General features: G+C 31.7%; 2 protein-coding genes across 2 annotated transcripts; one reads left to right on the top strand and one right to left on the bottom strand.

Annotated features, from left to right (window-relative positions):
• The first annotated feature begins 7,610 nt into the window (after positions 1-7,610).
• LOC139873246 (signal peptidase complex subunit 1-like) lies at positions 7,611-9,808 on the top strand. The gene is made up of 2 exons (XM_071861179.1): positions 7,611-7,721; positions 9,349-9,808. The coding sequence occupies exon 2, from the start codon at positions 9,349-9,351 to the stop codon at positions 9,628-9,630; it is 282 nt and encodes a 93-aa protein (XP_071717280.1). The 5' UTR covers positions 7,611-7,721; the 3' UTR covers positions 9,631-9,808.
• A 768-nt stretch (positions 9,809-10,576) lies between these two features.
• On the bottom strand, positions 10,577-13,532 carry LOC139872359 (small ribosomal subunit biogenesis GTPase RsgA 1, mitochondrial-like). Its single transcript, XM_071860215.1, has 5 exons — positions 12,837-13,532; positions 12,128-12,349; positions 11,748-11,942; positions 11,453-11,646; positions 10,577-10,945 (listed from the first exon to the last, which is right to left on the bottom strand). The coding sequence occupies exons 1-5, from the start codon at positions 13,482-13,484 to the stop codon at positions 10,753-10,755; spliced, it is 1,452 nt and encodes a 483-aa protein (XP_071716316.1). The 5' UTR covers positions 13,485-13,532; the 3' UTR covers positions 10,577-10,752.
• Positions 13,533-21,713: the final 8,181 nt, after the last annotated feature.

Below are 21,713 nucleotides of genomic sequence, written 5' to 3'. Positions count from 1 at the left end.
TATGGATTCTCACTCGAACTCCGACAACAGTGTGACCGGAATGGATCAACCAGTTTCCCATCATCTATTCTGGATGAATTGGGGATGGGTTCGTAATATACTAAATCACTGGAGACAAGAAGAGGGTGATCCCTTCCATCCACCAAATTGCCCTCTTGACGATGAACCTGAAGCACTTACCGGCGAACCTATTCGAGAAACCATTTTCTCTCTCATTTCTAGAGTATCCCGTCACGATTATATACTATCCCATATTTCAAATCTTGTTCATTCGCTCACTCCAACCGCCAATCATCCCGGTGTACTAGCAGAAGTTAACAAACTACGCGCTCGAGTGACGGCTTTGGAGAACATGGTGCGAAGGTTACAAACACCAGCAGCAGCACCAGCAGCATAATCAGCGTCACCATCATCAACGCCAACAGTACCCTTATCACCTTCAACCACAACCGCGTCGTAAACCTCAACATCACAATCTGTACTTCGAGAATGATCTTCGTTCTACATATCGTTCTACATCGATTATCTTCGCTTTACATATCGTTCTACCTCATTTATCTTCGTTCGACATGACGATTATGTAATCTCTAATGTTTTAGAGATTATGTAATCTAGTAATAACGATAAATCAAATGAGTTTAATATCCTATTGACTCATTAAATTCATAATTACATCCGAAGAAAATATATATGCAAGTAAGTTTTCATAAAGATTGTAATTAAAAATTCTTTCGTACAAACTATTAATGATGAAAATATTTTAACGGGTAGGTAGAACCCGAGGAATATTTAGATTTCACATTAATAAGTTACACTGTACATTCTTCGAATCTGATTCAACGGTCATTTACTATCCTACTTACAACCATCGCTATACGTATCCGTTCACCACAGAATAATCATTTCCATTCAAATTACATATTTGGATTTTGACCTATCAGAATCCAACAAGTGGCATAACGAAGAAAACATTGGACAAAATAAAAAGTGTTAGAAACAAACAAATTAACTATGATGAAATTTTGTTAAGATTCCACGCTAACTGTTCCTAGCTAACTGTTCCCAGCTAACTGTTAATTCCGTATTACATTTTATTTATCGCAATTTAATTCTCGCAATTTTATTTATCGTCATTTAATTTCTGTTATTTACTTTTACGCACTTTAAATCGGGACACATGTACACAATACGTCGGATTAATTCTGAGACAATACGTTGTACACGGGTCATGATATATATTTATTTATTTTACGCACTTTAAATAACGGGACACGTATACAAGGTTTCGACCTATCATATCGACCCATCTATATATATATTTCGGAACAACCATAGACACTCTATATGTGAATGTTGGAGTTGGCTATACAGGGTTGAGGTTGATTCAAAAATATATATATGGTTTGAGTTGTGATCAATACTGGGACCGGTACACGGGTCACGATACGTATTAATTAATTCGAATATTATATATTAAATTATATAAGAATTTATTGGACTATTGGACAATTGGACTATTGGACTGCTAACTTTGGACAATTAAAATGAATTAAAATATTGATTATAACATATGAAACTAAACAATTCTTCAAGTTTGCCAGTTGAATCCATCTTAAACCTCATTTGTACCTCGACAGTTACAATTCGCGTTCAAATCTTTTCATGATTTTTGAAAACACCTCGATCGGGAGGATGAACCAGCCGCACTTCATCTACGGAAGAAAAGATTGATGCATATAGATATGCATCTGAAAAACTCTCGGAAACTGGGTAAACGTTTAACACATAGCTATGCTAATTCCTTTAGTGTTATTATTACCCAAAATTACTTTGCAATTCTTCTTCAAATTAGCCAGTTTTGTCACAGCTCCAGCAAGACAATTTCGATCTTTCATTCGAAACAACCTTATTATAACCTTGATATATATATTGTTACCGGAGAACCTTTTATATTTCACCATGTTACCATTAGCGTTTAATCATCTAAAAACACAAATCTCCTGAAACCACCTCGATTTGATAACCGATGATCTAGATTCGTTAACTTCGAAATGCTGATGAAGCAGCATGTTGTAGATGGTCATAATGGCCAAAAGTTGATGATAAAGAAGGAAGTATTTGGGACGCTCGATAGAAAATTTGGTACTAAAAATCGGAATGATCACACCATGAAGGAGATCAAGGATAAATACAAGGACAAAACCTTATATTCAAAGAATCCAGGTAATTCTGGATCCGATAAAATCTTTAGAGAATATCTTGCTCCAAAGTCATGTTAAAATCTTGCGGAAAATCTTTCTTCAACAACCTTCGAACTAAGAAACTCCAAAATATCATTATAAATATCCTCGATATTTCTGAGGATATTTTCATAAATATTCTTGTCCGAAATTATCTACCTCTTCGTGTTTTCAGTACCTCATTATATTGAAAACTTCTGTAAAATCTACGTATAGATTATGAATGAATTGTGGAGAAGTGTTGGGAATTGAAACATGGGTTAGTATAATATAATGACACTTGGCCAACGTGATTATATTACAGTAAGTCATGCTAAATTTCTAATGTAACGTGATGATGATCATCGACCTTATCCTCATCATGTGCCATGTTACACGACTCTTTCATTCTACTTAATCTCTAAGCATATCACGGAAATATTTCCTTGATATTTCTTTTCTTCCGTAATTCCAACAGGTTACTAATAATTCGTGCTAATATATTTTCTTTCTGATTAGAAGATTTCCTTAAACTCCTTGAATTCCGGAAATCCACCATGACTATGTCAAAAGTTAAGACGAAACTTCTCACTCTTTTGTGATAGCTTCACTCGTACGCTTCGCATGATCAAATTATTTTATCTATATTACTCAATGATGATAAAATTTCATTATCACTTCATATTCGTCATGAAAACACTCTTATTGTTATCCATGACGACCTCACTCAAATTTCGGGGACGAAATTTCTTTAACGGGTAGGTACTGTCACGACCCGGAAAATTCCGACTAATTTTAAACGAAACTCTCGATACGATTTGATATTTTTGACACGATAAGAGAAATCTGTTAGGTTGAGTCTCAAAAATTTTGAAGTGTTTCATACATTCATTTGATCTTCGACCATTACCGACGATTCACGAACGATTAATTGTAATTAGATACGTGTGAATGTATATATAAATAATAATTTGGAATATTATTTGAAATATTATATGATTTAATGGTAGGAAATAAATATGTAAAATAATATGCGATGTAATAAAAACTATTATGTTATTATATATATATATATATATATATATATATATATATATATATATATATATATATATATATATATATATATATATATATATATATATATATATATATATATATATATATATATATATATATATATATATATATATAGATATATAGATATTTATGTTAATACCTGTAAATATATAATATTATATTTATTTGTTTAAAAAGATATAATTAATATAATTAGTTACTTAAACTTTTTAATTAAGATTGGTTATATATTTAGAAAGAGCGTATATCAAAAATAAATGATTTTAAGCTTAATTGGTAAACGTCGGTAACACTCGGTTGATGTTTTGTTAGCTTTAATATAGATATTGTACAGGTTCATGAAGAATTGAAACAAAAGTTGGAGTGTAAATTGATCACGAAGATTCTAGATTTATTAAAAATATTTTTACCTTTTTAATTTTAAATATTAGTACTCCGTACATATAAATCGGAACAGAAAATAAATAATTTTTGAACCATTTTGATCAGGTTTCAAACAGGTAATGAGTGAAATAATTAAATATGCATAATTTAAAAGTTTGGGATTTTTAGGAAAACTTTTATACGACAACTGTTTAGCAACGGACACGATATAGCACTTCGTGTTAAAACTGTCGGCACAATAATGAACTGGTCACTGTGGTTTCACACGTTTTATGACGTTGTTGTATTCTTATGATAGGAGTATTATTATGCTAACATTACTTTCTTATTATTATTAAATATATATTTACATATATATCATATATATATAAATATACAAGTGCATATACAAATCACCACCCACAAATCCCACTCTTCTTCTTCTACTACATTCGACCCATCACCACCCTGCACAACCGCCACCAACCGCCTTGAAACTCCTTTCTCTCTCTCTCTCTCTCTAAAATTTGATCATGAAACCACCACCATCGTTGATACATTTTCCATGTTTATGTTGGAACCGAAGAATCACCACGACCACCACCATCCTGCCATAGCCGGCTACCCTCACCACTATCTCTCTCTACATCTCCCTTTTCTCTCTCTAAAACCTGCAACCGTTCGAACTAGTCACAAGGTCACCTGCAAATTTCCACTTTCCTGCATAATTCTTTTTATTTATTTGTTTATGTTTTTCCGTCCAAGCACCAACTCAAAACCATGGTGCTAAACTGCTGTAAGTGATTCCTGATTATTACTTTTCGTTTCTATTTCTTTCGGGATACTAAATGATATAATTCTTCTTTGGTTTCCTCCATCGAAACCTATACTATTCATCATCTTCTTTAGATGACCCTAACCTGCAACTTTACTACACGTGTTTTCTGTCGAGAAAAATTACCTCAATCCATTACCTTCACCCTCACAATCACCCCCTCCATACCGGTTACTGTTATGACTATGTTCTTTCTGCTTCAACCACGATAACTTGATCGATCAACAACCCTTCTGTGGTTCATCACCACCAAAAATATAAACATCGAACAATTTATGTTGGATTGTATTCCTTTTCTGATTAATAGCCGGAACCGTCATTCAAAACCACCACCATTAGAGAACCATCATCATCATTTCAAATACCCACCATTAAACACCACCATAACAACCAACGTACACTACAACCCCATTACTCTCTCTCTCTCTATCTCACTCGTTTCTCTCTCTCTGCTTTCTGTTTACTGTTACAGCGAAGAGGATAGATGATGATGATTATGATGATGAGCCGTACTGAATATATAATCGCCATGTTTTTTTATCCCTAATAATTCGGTTTATGTATCCTGCTACAAAACTGAACCCACGATTTTGTTTTGATCTGGGAGTTTTGATTACAACATGGGTTAACTAAATAACAAATGGCTATTACTTTTTCATTATGGCCGACACCTACTCAATAAACAACCCCACTTGTCTACTAAAGAAGGATGATATCGAGTTGCTACCAGAATTCCTCTTGGGCCACCAAAATTTTATTTTGTTTTCTGAGTTGGGCCGTGAATGGCCGAGTCAGTTATCAGGCCACTGATTGGACTACCATGTTTCTGTTTTTTTTTTCTGATTGGGCCGATGACTGGCCATTCTAGTTGGGCCATAACAACTTAGCTATCCCGAAATGTTATTTCGATTCTCTTATATGTAACTTGAACGAGTGATTTAAAGATGATGATGAAATGATGATATATGATATTTGATGATGATGATACACTTATGTGTTAATAATGATGATGATGTATAAAAAGGATGATAAGGATACATGGTACATGATTAAATAATACATGAGGAAGAAGTTAATAACATGGTTTTTACAAATTAAAAGCATAGTCGAGCGGGATAAAATAAATAGAAGCTAGTGGAGCAATGGTATGGAGTGTTGGTTCTAACCAAGAAGTCTCAAGTTCGAGCCCGGGTGTGGGCGTTTTTTTTAGACTTATCACATTAAGGTAGTTTTCATAATCATATTATTATTATTATTATTATTATTATTATTATTATTATTATTATTATTATTATTATTATTATTATTATTATTATTATTATTATTATTATTATTATTATTATTATTATTATTATTATTATTATTATTATTATTATTATTATTATTAATATTATTAATATTATTATTATTATTATTATTATTATTATTATTATTATTATTATTATTATTATTATTATTATTATTATTAAGTATTGATATGTATAGTTTATTATTACCAATAGTGATATTATTAATATTATCATTAATACTTTCATTAAAATTAGCTTTTTATTAAAAATTACTATTATTAATAAAATTATCATTATTTTTATTATTATTATTATTGTTAATCATTTTATGAATATTAATATTATCTCTATGAAAATTACTATTACTATTAATTTCATGAATATTATTATTATTATTATTGTTATTATTATCATTATTATTATTATCATTAAAATAATTATTTTCAACAATTTTTATCTAAAGTATACATAAAATAAATATAGCTAAATTATTAATGAAACCATATAACTTACTAAAGTAACAACTAATAACAATAATAAATAAATTGTTCGATTACTATTACGTGTATTAATATATATACCTGATATAGGTTCGTGAATCCGAGGCCAACCTTATACTTGATCAATGATGTTATATGTATTTTTACTACAAAATACATTAGGTGAGTATATAGTCCCTTTTAAACTCTAAATATTTTGGGATGAGAATACATGCATTTTATGATTTACGTTATGGACACAAGTGATCAAAAATAAATTCTATGTTGAGTTGTACCATGGCATATTTCTTTATACTTGGTAGCTAATATTTACATGAGGAATGTAAACGCGAATCCTGTTGATAGATCTATCGGGCCTGACAACCCCAACCGGGCTGGACGACCAGTTTTCAACGGTTGCACAGTACTTCATTTTTGTATACTACACTTGGTACGGTGTAGCGATTATTTAAGAATATGCTGCGATGATTTAAATGTTAAGTATGGTTACCAAGTGCTCAACTACTTTTACATACACTTGCGAGTGTATTATGTTTAAATATATAAAATCTTGTGGTCCATAGTTTTAACACTGCTAGCATCAAACCTATATCTCACCAACTTTATGTTGACATTTTAAAGCATGTTATTCTCAGGTCTTGAAAGAAATCTTCCGCTGTGCATTAACTCATATTAAAGATATTATTTGGAGTCGATCATCGCAATGGGACCAACTGTTGAAGACTTCGTCCGGGTGAATTAGGACCGGTCCTTTCAGCCGATGCGTTGTTTTTTTGGGTTCCCCGTCCCGTTTTTTTGAAAACGACTCAAAAGACTGTCAGAGCTCAAAGTTCGGTCAAATTCTGTCAAAGACGGTCAAAGTTGGTCAAAAACGGTCAAAGTCAGTCAAATTTTCGTCAAGATCTGATATATTTTAAAAGTAGGGTTTGTTTTCATTTTTTAGACCGCTCTTTTCTCTGTGTCCTTTCTAATTATATACTCGGTAACATTAATTGAGTTTGAAGTTTGATTGTTTTAAATTCAAGTTCTTATTTAAGAAATTTATGGTACATAATCAACTATTTCATATATAAATATATATTTAAGAAATTATTAATAAAGTCAACGTTGGTCAACGACCGATGCGTCCACGACACGTCCCCCGACTCGGCCGACGCGTCCTTTTTAGGTCTCGACCGATGCGTCCCCGACTCGCGACTTTAACAACCTTGCCTAACATATACATCATGTTAAGTTGGTAACGGGTGGTATTAGTGAAATTGTTAACAACTTAAGGTAAATAAAGGGGCCTTTATGTAAGTCTGTAATAATAAATACAGTACAAACAAGTTTCGTGTTCGTATACAAATTGACATTTTTCCGTTCGAGATTCAACTCTAAACATACATCACATACGTTGACGCCTACCTACATTCTCTCGCAGCCTGTTTTCGCAGTGAGTCATCTCACCATCTATACCATCTTATTGCAATTCAATTCATTTTTTAACACTTTTTCTTGATCGGTAATTTGTAGATCTCACTTTGTAATTTGACCTAAACTGAATGAAATTGCTGATATTTTTTGTTTTGTTTCTGATCGGATCCTATTTAGGTTTGTTATTTAGGTGAATTGATAGTCGATTACCTTTATTGTGTTTATTTATGACTTTTCGTTGACTTATTTTATTTTGTTGGCGTATGCTGCTGATTGCTGAATTGTGGTTTATTTATTCTGATCTGAAATACATATTTGGATTTGGGGAAAAAACGATTGATGTTAAATAAAATTCGGTTTTGGAGACTAAACGTAATGCTTGTGTTTCATATGAAAACTTAGACCGTAATTATACTTCTGAGCTGATGTATATACAAGGTTGCAAAATTCGCTTTTCGGGGATTAATCGTTCGGGACTTTGGAAGGACTAATCGGCAATTCGGTGATTAATCGAATTATACTTTATACATTTAAATATTAAATTTCAAAAAATATGTGTAAATATAGAGGAAAACCCTAAACACATAATTGTCTAAAATTGTTCATTTTTGTTCAAAAACTCTAAAGTTTTAGTTTAAATTCATGTTAAAATGTTGACCATTTTTTACTTTGACCGACTTTGATTACCAAATTCGATTTTGACGTATCAATCGACGTTGACCAATTAATTAAACGGATTGAAAATCGGAACTAACTACTCTTAAAGATGAGTAATCGAGAATTAATCGGGGAGTAATTGGATTTTTTACAACAGTGTGTATATGTATATTTATACGTAGTATTTATCTATATTTTATTTATTTATTTATATTTATATTTATATATATTATATAGTAATAGTAATTTGGATTTAAAATAATTTGTTTCCTCCCTAAAAAGAAACATAGAGAAATGACAATGAAAAGGAACTTTTTTATATTATCTTGTACTTATAAATGGGCATTCAAACTAGTAACTACTAACTAGTAAGTATGACAGGGTTATGTGTAAAGATCCTTTTGGTTTTTTGATATGTAAGACAATATCTTAAATCTAATAAATTGATTTGCAGACAAGTGTTATTCATTAGTGAGGATCAAAACTTTTGATCTTAAATCATATATTTGACTTCTCTGCCGTGTTTGTTTTCCTTATGGGCCAGAACTCATTTAATAGTACCATGCTACTGCCTATATATATATACATAATGTTGAGCTGCAAGTGTCTCATAGCCAAAGTGGCAATTTCGACCCATTTACTCTAAAATGGGCCGATTTGACCTATATTTTATTTCTAACGGGTCATATAAGTAATCAATAATAGAAATTGGCTAAATATGATAGGTCAAGTTCATACCAAAGGTATGTATAATCATTATAAATATATTTGCTGCATCAAGTTTTATATTTATACAGTTTAAAATATGGACCAGAAACTGTTGTTGCTTTGTTGTGTGGTGGGTTAACATGTCCTCTCATGTATTAAATTAACCCGTCACCCAACCCGTCTGACTAGCCCATTGTCACGTGTGCTTTGCAATCCTTGAACTGAATCCTTGAACTGGCAAACTGATAATACTTCTTGCACCATTTTTCTTTGACTGATAGATGGATTGGCAAGGACAAAAGGTGGCGGAGCAACTGATGCAGATAATGCTGGTAGTATTTGCAATTGCAGCATTCATCACGGGCTATGTTCTTGGTTCATTTCAACTAATGCTTTACATTTATGCTGGAGGAGTTGTCCTTACCGTTTTGACCACAATTCCTAATTGGCCATTCTACAACCGCAATCCTCTCAAGTGGCTGGATCCCAGTGAGGCTGAAAAGCATCCTAAACCGCAGGTGGTTACAAATTCGGTTTCAAAGAAAAAGCCGACAAAGAAGTAGCCTGTCTTAGACATCTTAACTAGGTCTAGTTGGGTGAATTATATCAGATGCTGTTTTTTTAAAGTCCTCTAATGTTTAGCTGGATGAAATTTATATAACTTTTAAGAAACAGCAAGAAAGATGATTATAAGAATTTAAGAGATTCTTGATGGTGAGCAATATAGTTTCTCTTTAACTATTTGTCACTTATTGTTTTCGAAAAAGTGATGCTCGATTTTCATGAAAGTGGTGTTAGAATGTGATTAACAACTATTCCATATAGTATCTAAAGTTGTTAGTTAAAGTGGGTGTGCCCTGGAATTTGGAACCAGACCAAACCAAACTGATCGACAAGTCGTTACGGTAACTGGTCCTTGAATCAATTACATATACAGGCTTTTTTTAAGTTGATCAAGACATACAAACCTTATATGGAGTAATAAGTAAAGTAATGTACAGAAAAAGAATTAGGTTTGAAAAAAGTTAAAACGGGTCTAGTTATTGCTATAAACCATAAGGAGAACAAACCGGTTCCAATCAGTCGAATTTCTCTGCTTTGTCGGTCTGAGTTGAAATCTGGGTTACTTTAAGAGCTGACCAATAGGCAAATAGCATTTTGTTAAGTTATAAGTTGGTTGATTCAAATATGTCTTGTCTTTAACAAACAAAATGAGTCATTTGACGTAAAAATGTCCATAAAGTATTTAATGATGCAAAATTGCAAATCATGTTTATTAAATAACTATCTTTACACTAACTTTTTTCAATAAAAACTAGAGAATTTTTGGAAGCAAAAGTGGTTTTGGTCAGCCTAGTTAAACAATACATCACACACTATCCACCCGTACATTTGCTACGAATATAAGCATATGGTCAAGTAATTAGGAGGACAATTCACTTGCTCCACAATAAAGATTGCTAGTACATAGTATCAGTTTAGGCAGCAGAATGAAGATGTAAACCTAGATGCAGTCAAGTTTTCAATGATATACAAAACCAAATAAGTTGCAGACTTTGTATGATCATTTCTACTTTCAAAAAGAACACTTCCATCTAAACTCTAATACTATTAACATTGCACTAGAAGATAATAGCACCGCGCCAACTTTGGATAGACCTTGTATTTACAATGTTTTTCGTGGCTTACTGCTTTTCATTCTCCATAGCTCGTAGTATCGGATCATCGTCTAGATAGCTTTCATCGTCATCATCTGCAAGTTCCTCTTCTATGTTATTTAGGATATCCTGATTCCCCTTCTTACGTGAAGTTCTCCGATGTTTCTTGGTCTCCAGCCGTGGTTCAGCTTGCATGATGCCCATCTCTCCCGATTTGTATCTGCACATAATTCCAAATTCAGAATTACCATCTCAAACTCAAATATTCATAAGATTTTTTATTAATTAATTAATTAATTTATAAATTATTAGTTATAGATTAACAATAATTTGAAAAGAAAAAAAAAAAAAAGTAACATGGTTTAGGAACTTGTATGCAGTAAAGTTAGAACAATAGCCTAACGAATCTGTTCCCTTTGTAGCATATTTCAATTCAACCATTTACTGTAAAACTTAACCAATATCGACCCATTCATGATAAAAATGGGTCGAGATTGCCATGTCAACAGATCTCTCTTTCTAAATTTTTGTAATAACTAGAGAGACAAATCCAGGGACAAAGCTCTATTGTTTTGCAAATATTTACGAGGGGTCTTCACTCTTCAGTAATAATATCAATGAAGCAAAAGAACTAGAACATAACTTTAAGATTTTTCTAAAACATGCAGCATGAAATAACCAAATTTTGAACAAATCACTTCAAACTTAAATAAGATTGGGAGCATACCTAACATCAGCCTCTCGTTTGGTTCCAAGAGTTCGTAGTTGAAATTCCTCTCTGATTTTAATTTCATCAAGCAACTGGAAGTAGTACGGATGTCTTTCCCAGTCAGTTTTTATAACGCACCCTGGTTCCCCAAGATGCAAACAATTACTAAATGCACATTTCAACGGTTCACTAGCCGAAAGAATCTTGCGAACCTGAGAAGAACAAATAGATCTACCTGTCAAGAATTTATAAAAAAAAAAAAAAAAAAAACATAATAACTAAGCAAGTAGCATAGGGCGAGAAAAGGACAAACCTCCGGAAAGCATAGGGCAAGAGACTGTTTAGTTACTTTCAATAGACTCGGTTGGTTAAAACCGGGAGTATCTGCAACGTAACCTCCACCAGATAACGGCAACAAAGACACGTGGCGAGTCGTGTGTTTTCCTCTGCCACTTCTTGCTGATACTTCTCCAACTCGTTGGTCTTCAAGCCATTTGCTTCCTAAAATCTGGTACATGTGATGAAACACCAAGTACAAGTCAAAAAAGGGGTTTTGGCGCGTAAAATGACTCTATGCTCCAGCTGAGGATAACATTGTAATCCCTGGTTCCGGAACACAAACCCATTCATTAAATGGGCGAGGGGCTAATAATTATTATTATAATATGTATTAAAGTAGAGAGGTGATTTTACAGAGTTAGGCCAATCATCCACTTGTGTAGGAGCATAGCCAAAGTGATTGCTTCTTAAAGCATTGATCAAACTAGACTTTCCAACACCACTTGGACCCACAATTACAGAAGTCTGATCTCTCAAATTGAACTGCAGAGAATCAAGTCCAGCTTTGGTCTCAACACTGCAAAAAATGGGCTCGTAACCCCAACTGCGAAGCTTGGACTTCCATGAGATAACCGTCTGCATTTAGTACATAATCTTATGCACAATTCTTTAATAATATTTGTAAGCAAATACTACAACAATCTCATCATAAAAATCGTTCTCTTGCTATATATTCATCATAGCAGGCGTGTGTGATGTCGGTTTACTTTCACTCCACAAAGTACTGCTAAATAAATTAAGCTAGCCATCTAGCAACCACAATTTCAGCTGTTAAGAACTACAGACCTTAATCAACATTCAACAAAACACAATGTTGTTAACTTGTTATCATATAACTGGACTAAGGACATATTCAGTTACTCCTGCTATCTTATAGGCATAGCTAACACAGTCTATCTAAAAGGAACTCAATATACACAACATTTGACCTGATTATCAGATATTAAAACTCCTATATATTAGAGTATCAATTATCAATACACCTAGATAGCACAAATATTTGATGAGCAAAGCATTAAGCATGAAGTAACTAATCAAATGTCACATTATTTAATTTGTATACCTCTTTATCTACAAGTTCAGCCTTGTTCAAAGCTAGTGTAACCGGAATCCGAGTCGACTCAGCTTCAACTAAAAACCTAGTAAGTGAAAACTCCTCCAATTTCGGTTGATCTAAGGAAAACAACACGAGTAAATGATCGACATTCGCCACCGGTGGATCGAGTATCTCAGTTTTTCTATCAAACACATTTTCTATCACTCCTCTTCGATCAATCCAATCAATTGAACCTACTAACACCTTATCACCGACTAGCACTCGCCTTTTAATCTTCTTCAACAGATTCCTCACCACACACAACAATTCAACTCCATTTGCTTCCTCTGATTTCTCCGATTTCTCCGATTCAACTACCACGCGCATGAAATTCGCTTGAGCGGACGCAACTTTTCCGACGGCTTGGTCCGGCGAGAGATGGAGCTTATCGGCGGAGGTTAGCGACGGCGATAATGACGAGAAATGCTTCACGGAGTCTCGAGCTTTGAGTAGATGCTTGCTCGGCTCCTGAGATTTCCGAGATAGGTTTTCTCGGTTTTGGTTTCTAGAAGCAGCGATTGAGAGTGAACGGAAACTGGAGAGACGGCGGTGTACGGGGGCGGATATGAACAGCGTGTAGTGGTGGCGGATGAGAGAGCTTGAAAGTGACGTCATCGGAAATTAGTTAGGGTAAGGGTTTAACCGTTGGTAGAGTTTTTTCCATCATCGGAAAATGAAGATGCCACAAATCTAGTGCTGGTTCCAGCAATGTTATAGGGTGCAGGTCAAAACGGTGTCGTTTGTTAACTTTCTAATTTTAAAAAGTTTTGTTTACACGTATCGTAGGAAATTTACTGACGGTTATATTTGCTTGACTGGAATTTAATTTTATTTTTTTTCAAAAATTCTTAATGACATCTTGACAAGTCTCATAGAGCTTATGAAATAATAAGCACTAAAAAAATAGCTGAAATATTTTATAAAATAAGTTTTCAGCTTATACAATGCAAAATTACATAATCAACTTTGATATAATTATTTATGATAGAGAGAAAATCATTATAAGAAATAAGAGATCAAAATTAGACTATAAGATCAATGAACCTATTATTGTTATACTCTGATACCACTTGTTGAATTAAAACTATATGAAATTGTGATATTGATCACTTGAGAATGATATTTTGTACGTATATGGAGATGTATGTATCTAAATGAATAATCAAAGAGTCGATGATTTGGCGGTATTAAGATTACCCTTACAACTTTGAGGTTGAGGGTTCGAGTTCTGCTTAGGACATTTCGTGGTGTATATATTCGTGTCAATATTAGGTGAGTGTGTGTGAGTTTGTCTTTTAAAAAAATGTATCTCAATGAATATTGTATGATTAAGAATGATATATATATATTTTTTTAGTAAAGATGCAATAACATATATGAGATTTGGTGATCAACAAGTGCAACTGATACTATAAGAAATTTAAACATAGGCAAAAACAAAGTGACTAAACATCGAGATTTAAAGCTAATGACCCCACCAACAGGTTGTGTGACAACCCGGAAATTTTTGACCAAATTTAAACTTAATCTTTATATGTTTCCGACACGATAAGCAAAGTCTGTAATGTTGAGTCTCGAAAATTTTGGAACTATATTCATGTAATCAATTACCCTTTAACTGTGCTCGACGATTCACGAACATTTATGTGTATATAGATATGTATATATAAAATATAGTTATATTAATTGAAAACGTTAACAAAATATTAGATGTATAATACTTTACATGAACATATTGTGTCAATATAAGTTTAATATATTTATCAACGGAATTAAAGGATAATATCAAATGATTGAATTATTAGATACATTATGAGGTGGTTACGGGTCTCTATTGTGATGTCCACGTTAATTTGAGAAATCGTTCCTTTTTAACGGTATTCGGAATAAATGATAAAGTGATTTACAAGTAAGAACAAATGTGTCAATTAACGAAAGTTAGACAAAAGTTAGTGGAGAATTGAATTTCATAGTATTCAATTGATCTATTTTCAAACGTGCGGAAACATTTTTCGATTCAAATAGAATTTGATTATTAAAATGTTTTGTTTAATAAATGTAATTTGATTATATAAAATAAATTGGAATATTAAATTAAATATATAAATAACTTGCAACGTAAACAATGATAACACTCGTTTATTGATTCGATTGATATTTAGATATATTAATTAGAACGTTTGAGAAACTATAATAAACATTGACACATAAATGAATTATAACAATTCAAGTTTTAAAGTGTAAACGTTACGTGTTATTATATTTTCTAAATGATTTTAAAATGAACTTTTAAATATAATTGATTTTTTAAAAACTAAATAATATGTTAGTAAATAAATATTTCTAAAATATATAAATTATATTTCTAAATGAAAATATATTTATATTTTACAAAATGATAAAATATAATAGTAACTAAGTTATAAAACGTTTTGATTTTAAAATAATACTATTATATATTAGTAAATAACGAGACGATGATTTTTAGAAGCAAATGATTAAAACACTCGAATGTTCAAGTTACACTTCGAATGATATAGTTCATTGATAATTTAAGTCTATATTTTGACAAAGGTGGTGTTTGTTGAGTTGTGGTGATGGTGAAGTTCCATGGTATTGAATGGCGTAGGTGGTGGTTCGTGATGGGTAGTAAAGGATGATGTCTCTCGAACATGAATCAAAACACAGAAAGATATATGGTTTCATGCTAGTATATATGTATATATATATAAATATGAATGTTAGATGATTGGTGGTACTCCGGTGGTTCGGTGTAAAGTGGCCGGAGGTGATGGTTGACGGCGGTTCATTGGTATTGGGTTGCTTTGGGAAACAAGAAGCAAAGAAGGGGTGATGATTCTTGGTCATCCAGAGAAAGGAGATAGAGTTAATATATCATATCTTATATATATATATATATATATATATATATATATATATATATATATATATATATATATATATATATATATATATATATATATATATATATAATATTCATACATGTAATATTCTTGAAACAGTAACACAAATAGAAATCACTCAATTTCTCAATTAGATACAGTGAGGCACAGTAATTAAATAGTTTAGCCATCTTTTGATTTGTAATATTGTGCCGACAGTTTTTCACGGACTAAAATATCGGGTTCCGTTGTTAATCAGTGGCGGATAAAAGTCTCCAGAAAAATCTCAAATTTTTACAGTAATTATCTTTATTTATTTTAGTCATTATGGTATAAAATTGGTCATTAATTTATTAAATAAAAATTACATCAACTGTCCGTACTCGATCCTGGGTAAAATATAGAAAGTGTTAAAATTTAATAACTAAATCCTAAATACATTTTTAGTAAGCCTAAAATTTATAGAACTCATTTTCATATCACCATTTATTTTAAAATCATATAAGTTCGAATTAAACTTGTTTAATATCGATCGAAACATCAAACGAGTATTACAATTATTTAATATTTATTTTTAATATACTTTTATTTATATATGGGTACGTTTTTAAATAATAAATATTATAATATCATATTTCATAATAATAACATTTATTATTTCAAATTATACTTCCAATTATTATTTATATATATACACACATATCTATTTACAAATAGTTGTTCGTGAATCGTCGGGAATGGTCGAAGGTCAATTGAATATATGAAACAGTTCAAAATTTTTGAGACTCAACCTAACAGACTTTGCTTATCGTGTCGAAACTATATAAAGATTAAGTTTAAATTTGGTCAGAAATTTCCGAGTCGTCACAATTTTGGCGGGTCGTTATAGGTGGTATCAGAGCGTTGGTTGTAGGGAATTAGGTGCATTAGTGTGTCTCAAAAATCAGAAGAAACTCCTGATATCTCGAGTTGTAAATAAGAAGAAGTCTTATCCAACGCACGAAGATTCTCAATAGTTCCAAAGACATTCTTGCGTCATTACCCTTTCAATATTATTAATTAAATTAAATATTATATTCTCGTACTATTTTTAGTACATCCCTTTTTGAAATCATTTTGATTTATAAATTCTGGAAAACGACACTTGTTTTATATCCATAAATATTTTAGAGTGATGTTGGAATGGAAGCATGAGTTAGTGTAATATAATGACACCTGATCAACGTGGTCAATATTACGGTAAGTCATGCGAAAGTTCTAATGGCACGTAATGGTGGTAATGCTTGATCAACCTTATCTTCACCACGTACCATGTTACATGACTCCTTTATTTTCTGCGCTGATATCTGAATATACCGAGACTCTATATGTGACATCATTTGAGTCACGCGTGGTTTCCTTCTCATCTGTTATATCATACTTGCACTCCGAACCGTTTATTCAAAGGTATTCGTTATCAAAGAAATATGATCTCGTTTTGCCCAATTTTCATACTTAACTACAAGATGCTCAATCTTACTATGTCAAGACGAACATTCTTACCCTCACTTGCTTCCTAAACGTCGTTTAATCGCACCAACCAAAATTTCGGGACGAAATTTTCTTTAACGAGTAAGTAATGTAATAACCCGACTTTTTTCATTATTTGTTAGATTCAATGATTTTTCCACTCTAATTTTTTTTTTTTTAGAATATACTAGTTATAAATAAAACACCACGATTAGTGAAAACGGAAAAAATATACTTTAAGGCAACAAAATGTATGATTATTAATTTAAATAAATTATGTTATATAATAATTGAGTTTTAAAAATCATTTTAATTAAGTAGGATGATAATACTTATATTTTTATTCAACAAGTATTTATAAGCGTATTATACGATCGTTTCTAGATATATAGTTTTATACACTAATAATTCAAACTAATAATTGAGTTAATAATTCACATTAATAATTTGGTTTAATAATTTAAACTAATAATTCAGTTTATTATTATATTATTATATATTAGATAATAGATACAAAATTCGTGACTCACGTGCCAACTACTCCCATAAATTACGTAACAAATGATTTATAAACATTATAATTACTTTATTATATAATTTAAATATAAAAATGATATTTAAATATATTCCTAATAATTGATTGTAATTAAATATAAAAGGTTTTGAACAATATATATAGATGTATTTTTTTAATATAAAATTTATTAGTTATTGAAACATGTTAAGGCAAACTACATGGGTTTTAGATAGCGAAAAAAATCTAATAAATATCTAATATATATTTTTGAGATACCCTTAAATACCACTGTTAATCACCTTTGACTATATATTATATCTATATTTCTTACTATTAAACTCGCGACTACTAAAATTTATAACCCGTGTTTATTTAATTATTAGACCCGTGATATATCTATTTACCCGTGACTACACATTCTATACCCGTGTTTATTAATTATTACATCCGTGATATCAATTATTGAGATAGATATATACCCGTGACATATCTATCTCTAAACCTAATTCAGTTCATCAAACACACATACGTACTTCTTTTCTCTTCCTTAAGAAAATCCACTATTCATCATCATCATTGATCTTCTTTCCTCAAGAACACCTTCAAGAAATCACTTGATCATAAAATCGTTTACATATTTGGACTCCTCTCGAAGAGCTCTACACATCTATACAAACAATTTCTTAATTAGGGTAAGTTTCAAAAACTATAATTTTTGGGTTTTCATGTTTTTGTTACATTTTAGGGTAGATATAGTGTCTAGTGCTCAAGTCCTTGTAAGTATGCATGATATTATTCGTTAATTTGACCGTTTGATGACTTTTTGATGAATCACGAATTTGTTTTGTGTGAGGTCAGAAACTTGAACTTGTTGAATGTATAATATTATGAGATAATCAGAATCCTCTTGAAAAACTAATAAGTTTGGGCTTTGAAATTTCGAATTTTCGTTACCGTATGCTCATGTTATGTTTAATTGAAGTTTTAACTCGTTTTTATGAATGATCACGAATTTGAATGGTATGCTACTGATATGAACATGATATTTTTAGTTTATGATACGTGTATAAATGTATTGCTCTTGAAAAATCAATAACTTTTCATTAAGATATCATGTGATTTCGATTTCTAGATCAAAAGTTATGATTAATTGATTTCGGATTAAAAATTCGTATTTAAAATTGGGACTTTGGAAAAATTGAGTTTACAGTCTGTTCTTGGCATGATGATATTTGAAAAGAGCTTGAAAAATTAATAACTTTTGGTTTAAGAATCGTTTGATTTCGATTAACGGATCAAAAACTACGCGTAAATAGATTTTGATATAAAAATTTGTAACTGCTTATCTGATTCTGAGCAGGTAAATCTTAGTAACTGATTATGATAAGTTGTTAGATGAATTACTCTCGAAAAGTAGTTAAATTTTCATATAGATATTGCGTAAATTGGGCGAACGGGTCAAAAGTTAGGATTAAAATAAGGTACATTTCGGGATAGGCTAAAAAAGTACATTTTTGACACGGTTAACGAGGTGTAATTAAAAACTTGGGCTTATAGGATTGTAGACGTCGAAAATCTATTGAATTTAGACTCAAGAATCGGGTCATTTCGATTTTTCTTGAACCCTATACACTCGTTCAAAGTTTTGTACATTTTATTAAAAGTGCTGTTAAAAATTGATTCGACCAACGGGTACGTTTGCTGTTTCTGGGGCTGTTCTGGGTCGAATGAGACTATATGAAAAATTGGGTAGATTCTCCACTTAAAAATGCCGCATCTCTAATTGGCGGTGATTAATTTGGAGTTGCGATGATTTTTCTAAAAATCACAGAAGTTGCTGCTGTAAATACGATTTTAAACGTGTGTTTTTGCAAATGTTTCGGGTTATAAAAATAATGACCAATGCTAGAGACTTGAGACTTTTTGTATGAACTTAATACACTTATATTAACTATTTCATATAGTGTGGGGTGTTCTAAAGTAATAATTTTGTATAAGTATAAACCATGTAATTTAAACCGTCCGTTTGGACACTTGACCCATTTAAGCCTAAATGTGTCAAAATGGGTAACGGGCACCATGGACACGTCCGATATATCAATTTAAGTAAATTTGAAGATTGTAATGTTTTAAAAATTAGTTTTCTCATGTTTTGGTCAAAATGGGTATTTATGACCCATTTTGGGTCATACGCGTCTACTTTGACCCATATGCGAAAGTTTGAGAAACAAAGGTATGTGACACGTCTAAAATATCATTTTGGACTTGTGACATGATTTTTACATGCTCAAGTATTATGGTTTAGAATTAGAGTTGTCAATGGAAAAGTTTTACTATTTTAGTTAAAGTGTCAAAATGACTCTCGGGCTCACTTTGTAGGCTCGTAAATTGTAAATGATTAAGTTATGGTGAAAACTATGATTTGATTCAGAAAGTAGATATGAGAATCTTCAAAATGATATAAGATATGTATGATTTTGTCGAGTCTAAACTGGTTTAAAACGAAGCATGAAAACAGGATGTTGGGGCTGACTTTTAGTTTTGGTAAAGTGTCAAAAATGACTCTTGGGTCTACTTTGCGGACTCGTAAGTTGAAAACAGTTAAGTATGGATAAAAACTATTAATTGGTAGTGAAAGTATTTACAACAAGCTTTAAAACGATATGTTATATGTATGATTTTGTTGAGTCTAAACAGGTTTAACACAAGCAAGAAAATGGACAATCGTTGCTGATTTTGAACACTTGACAGCATTTTATCAGCATTTTATGTTTCGGGAGACTGTTTTCGCAAGGTCATAACTTTAAAACCGTAACTCCGTTTTTGTCAAATAAACTTTCTATAGAAAGGTGGGATGACATACTTTCCAATGGTCATGACCTAAGGTATTATATCAAATTTGGTGGGACCCGGAATCAGCTGCAAAATACCAAACAAATACATATATGTAAATAATATAAATTTTTCTAAGTAAAAATGAATAACTTAAGTTTGACCTATGTTTGATTATTTGACCAACTTATGTAATTTTATGCGGTTGTTGACTTGTGTTAACCATGTTGACTGTGTTTGACTTGCGTTTGACTTACATTTGACTTACTTTGACTTGCGTTGACTTTTGTTGATTTTTGCTAAATTTTGCTAAATTTATGAGTCGGAATTGAGCAATAGGACTATACTTACCATATGGACCGACCTAGCTTATTAGACACTTATTTACCAACATATGTTCTCTAGGTTGAGGTCTACGGTTACTTGCATTCCAATTTTCGGTCACATCTCTGTGATTTATTTCTGAAGTTGTCAGGCGAATTTCATTTGCTCCCTTTTTAATTGCTTTTGCAATCTATATTTTTGGGCTGAGAATACATGCACTTTATTTTAAACGCAATGGACACAAGTACATACTAAATTCTACACTGAGTTCGAACCGAAAATCCCTTAACTTTGGTAACTAGTAACTGCCGGTTATAAGAACTGGTAGGCGCGAATAGTTGTATATGGATCCATAGGGCTTGACATCCCCGCCTGTTCCAGATATAGAAACCCTAGCCTGAACTATAAAATAGACGTATGCTATTTGAATTTAGTACACGTTGGATTGCGTGTATTGTACATGTTGGTTGCATGTACGTTAAGTTTAGTTACCAGGGTGCTCAATTTCGTAGAATATTTTGATAAACGTTTTGGATGAAATAACTGAAATCTTGTGATACGCCTTTATATACAGATTATGCGCAATATTAAAACTATGAACTCACCAACCTTTATATTGACACTTTTAGCATGTTTATTCTCAGGTCCCTAGAAGTCTTCCGCTGTTTGCTTATACGTTATACGAGCTATGTGCATGGAGTCATACATGCTTTATTAGAGAAAACTTTGTATTCACAAAATCATCACCATGTATCTTAT

This window comes from Rutidosis leptorrhynchoides, chromosome 10, assembly GCF_046630445.1.
Source record: "Rutidosis leptorrhynchoides isolate AG116_Rl617_1_P2 chromosome 10, CSIRO_AGI_Rlap_v1, whole genome shotgun sequence".
Classification (NCBI taxonomy): domain Eukaryota; kingdom Viridiplantae; phylum Streptophyta; class Magnoliopsida; order Asterales; family Asteraceae; genus Rutidosis; species Rutidosis leptorrhynchoides.
This window is presented reverse-complemented; position numbering and strand designations above follow the sequence as displayed.

Bases quoted from the DNA above. Each gene is read 5' to 3' on its own strand.
- LOC139873246 (XM_071861179.1), top strand. From the start codon at position 9,349: ATGGATTGGCAAGGACAAAAGGTGGCGGAGCAACTGATGCAGATAATG.
- LOC139872359 (XM_071860215.1), bottom strand. From the start codon at position 13,484: ATGACGTCACTTTCAAGCTCTCTCATCCGCCACCACTACACGCTGTTC. The intron at 12,350-12,836 runs GTATACAAATTA...TACTAAATGCAG, and splicing joins CTGAACTTGTAGATAAAGAG to ACGGTTATCTCATGGAAGTC. The intron at 11,943-12,127 runs GTAAAATCACCT...CACATGTACCAG, and splicing joins TGGATGATTGGCCTAACTCT to ATTTTAGGAAGCAAATGGCT.